General features: G+C 50.0%; 1 protein-coding gene across 2 annotated transcripts in view; it reads left to right on the top strand.

Annotated features, from left to right (window-relative positions):
• Positions 1-101: 101 nt before the first annotated feature.
• LOC113209129 (uncharacterized) overlaps positions 102-2,740 on the top strand; it is a 20,488-nt gene continuing 17,849 nt past the window's right edge. Inside the window, exon 1 of one of the 2 annotated variants that reach the window (XM_052264033.1) lies at positions 102-418. In XM_052264033.1, the coding sequence (XP_052119993.1) occupies positions 179-418 (240 nt within the window). In that variant the 5' untranslated portion in view covers positions 102-178. The remainder of the gene's footprint in view (positions 419-2,740) is intronic. The other variant, XM_052264034.1, reaches the window with a different exon arrangement.

Here is a 2,740-nt window from a genome sequence, read left to right as displayed (position 1 = left end):
TCCGAATTTTTTGGGAAAGGTTCAGTCCTTAAATTCCTACTCGTCACCGCTCAGCCCGTCTTTCTCACCCTTCCCCCAATGGACAATGTAAGTTTCACGGTGCGCCCCCGGGTGCTTTCTTGTCGCGCAGGATTGGCGCCCCAAGGCGAGCTGTTACACACTCTCCGGCCGGCTGGGAATGGTATATCTGCTGTCGGGCTGGGGTATGGGCGATCCGCGAGCGCCGTCTAGTGTGAGCACCGAGCGAGTCGTCCTCAAGTATGGCGTCGACCAGCAGCATGTGCAGCAGCAGCACCAGCATGTGCAGCAGCCGGAGCCGCAGCCGCAGCAGGACGCCAGCGCGAGCCTCCCCTTGCAGCTCGACCACCTCCATATCGAGGACAACGCTGAGGTGGCGCTGCACCCGCTGCACAACCAGGTCAGTACCGACGCCTTTCCACCAATGCTGCTACTACTGCTCAGTACCCTATTTTGTTTACTTCTACTACCTTACCGGCGTGACCGTGGTGCTCGCGAGGAATGGAAGCAGAGGCTGTGACAATGTTTCAACGTTTTGTTTGCGTCTTGCGGGGGAATGAACGGGAGCATGGCAATCGAGGACAAGTTTTTACGGCAAGGTTGTTGATGCAATTTTGTGTTTACACACCACTTAAACAGATGCAATATTGGACCTAGGAAGTGACAATAATGTTTCATTCACCTGTTGCCAATTGTTTTTCTACCATCATAAAAGTATTCAAGTTTAATTTTTATCCAACAGATGCGTGCACAATTGTCACTTCTGAGGTCACTTGCTACATGAAATGTTACATCTGATCGCATCTGATTGATGTGCATAAAATTGCATCAACCTATGCGAAATGTATCGTTCATCCTCATTTAATCTGCATTTGTCATATCGGGCGCCGGGCGGACCTCACGTCGACTCGAAGTGTTATTTTGCATGGTTAGCACATTTTCCTGACTGAAAAAAGAAAAGATGAATTATCCATCCAAACTCTCGCCGGTCGCCGCCGTTGGCCCGGCTGTCGCAATCGAGCAGGAAGGAGCATTGACAGCTGTGTTTATCTCTGTCCCTATCCCCGTCGCCCCGCTCGCGGCAACAGACTGGCTATGCTGTTGAGGTGGTTCGGGGATCCACGACCTGTCTGTCGATGAGAGGTGCGCTTTGCTTTTTTCTTATTTGTCAACCCGCGGCGGCGGCGCGCCTCTCGAGGACGGACCCCGCCCCCGACTCTGGCGCTGCTCTTGACTTTGTTTTTGTCACATTTTGTTTACTTGTCGGTCCGGTCCTTCCCTGCTGCTGTCAACCCCGTCTCGCCCCGCCCCGCACGCAACAGTGACGTGCGGCACCCGCCACCACTGCGGCGGCGCTTGTATATTTATAAACTCTGTTCTGGCCGAAGCGAAACAACATTCTTCTAAATTCGGCTGGGCAGGTGCGCGGCGGAGGTTTGGCCCGCAGCCCCCGCGGGACCCCTGGCTGATGGGGCCCCTCACCTCAGCTCTTGCTCAAGCAGCGCCCCCGACGCGCGGCTTATCTCTGTAATAATAATTAATGTGACAAGAGTACAAGAGTTCGCGACGCGTAATTTAAGTTTCTGCCGGTCACTCGCGTCTTTTACGCCACAAGGGCGACTGACTCATTATTATATGAACAAGTAAACAAAAATGTTTTTGCAAAGTCGCCGTAAAATGTTTATGAGCTTAGTTTTTTGCAACGTTGCGGATAGTTCTTTTGTATCAGGAGAAAAAAAAACTTGCCAGCAGTGATCGAGTCTGTTCGATAGACGAAATTCAGTAGCCGAAATATTGAAACCGATGTTCACAACCAAGAGCCGGACAGTTGTACTAACTAGCTGTGGGTACAGGATTCTTGATTTCAGCTATCTAATTCAGCCTATCAAACAGTAGTTCGTAATTCAAATGTATGTAAATTCTTCGTAACCATTTTGCACTGTAAACATGACCCCTCGTTTTTTTTTTTTTAAAAAAACCAATTTTTTGCTGCATTTGTTGAAAGCAAGCGTTGCTCTCGCGCATCGCAGACCGCTACTAGCAGCTAGTAAGCTAGTGCTTTAGTCTAGTGTGAGCGTGTCCGGTCCACTTACGTAAAAGCTCTTTGGACACTTTTGGCACTGGCCGCCCCGCTCTCGCACGACTCATGACTGTCGCCCGCCGGGCCCGGCTCCCGCAATAATACCTTTTGGCAATGAGTCATAGGAATATGCGAATCGTCGAGAATTCCTCAGTCGTCCCAATCTAACGATCCGCGGGGGCCCCCGTCAGGCGGCGTCACCCCTGTCGCCTTGCGGGGGTGAAACTTAAATTTACAGGCGGCGACAGCTGCCCATGGCGGTTTCGTAAGGCGCCACCGCAGTGGAAAACGTATCTGCATGATGTGGGAATGTATTCAAAAATGCCTACTTCCATTCCTCGTGAAACCGCTAGCTTCACATGTTTTCTTTAGTACCTAGAAAAGCACGTTAATTCAGCTTTTATTATTTTTATTTTTTTCTAATATATGCAATTTTTTTTATTTATTTTTTGCCCCCCTTTTGTCATTGTGAGAACATGTTCATACATAGCTCACGGTAAAAACAAGCCCTGGGAATCCCAGGAGTTTTTTCCGTTTCCCAGGGGAGTTGGAAGAGTCCCAGGAGATCTCCTGGAAATGTCTAATTTTTCCCAGGAGTTGCCCTGGGATTAGGGCAGCCCTGGGAGATATGATGCTATTTCC

Source organism: Frankliniella occidentalis, unplaced genomic scaffold (assembly GCF_000697945.3).
Source record: "Frankliniella occidentalis isolate FOCC.00 unplaced genomic scaffold, Focc_3.1 Scaffold16, whole genome shotgun sequence".
In the NCBI taxonomy this organism is placed as follows: Eukaryota; Metazoa; Arthropoda; class Insecta; order Thysanoptera; family Thripidae; genus Frankliniella; species Frankliniella occidentalis.
Note: the sequence above shows the minus strand (reverse complement) of the source record. Positions and strands in the feature narration are given on the sequence as shown.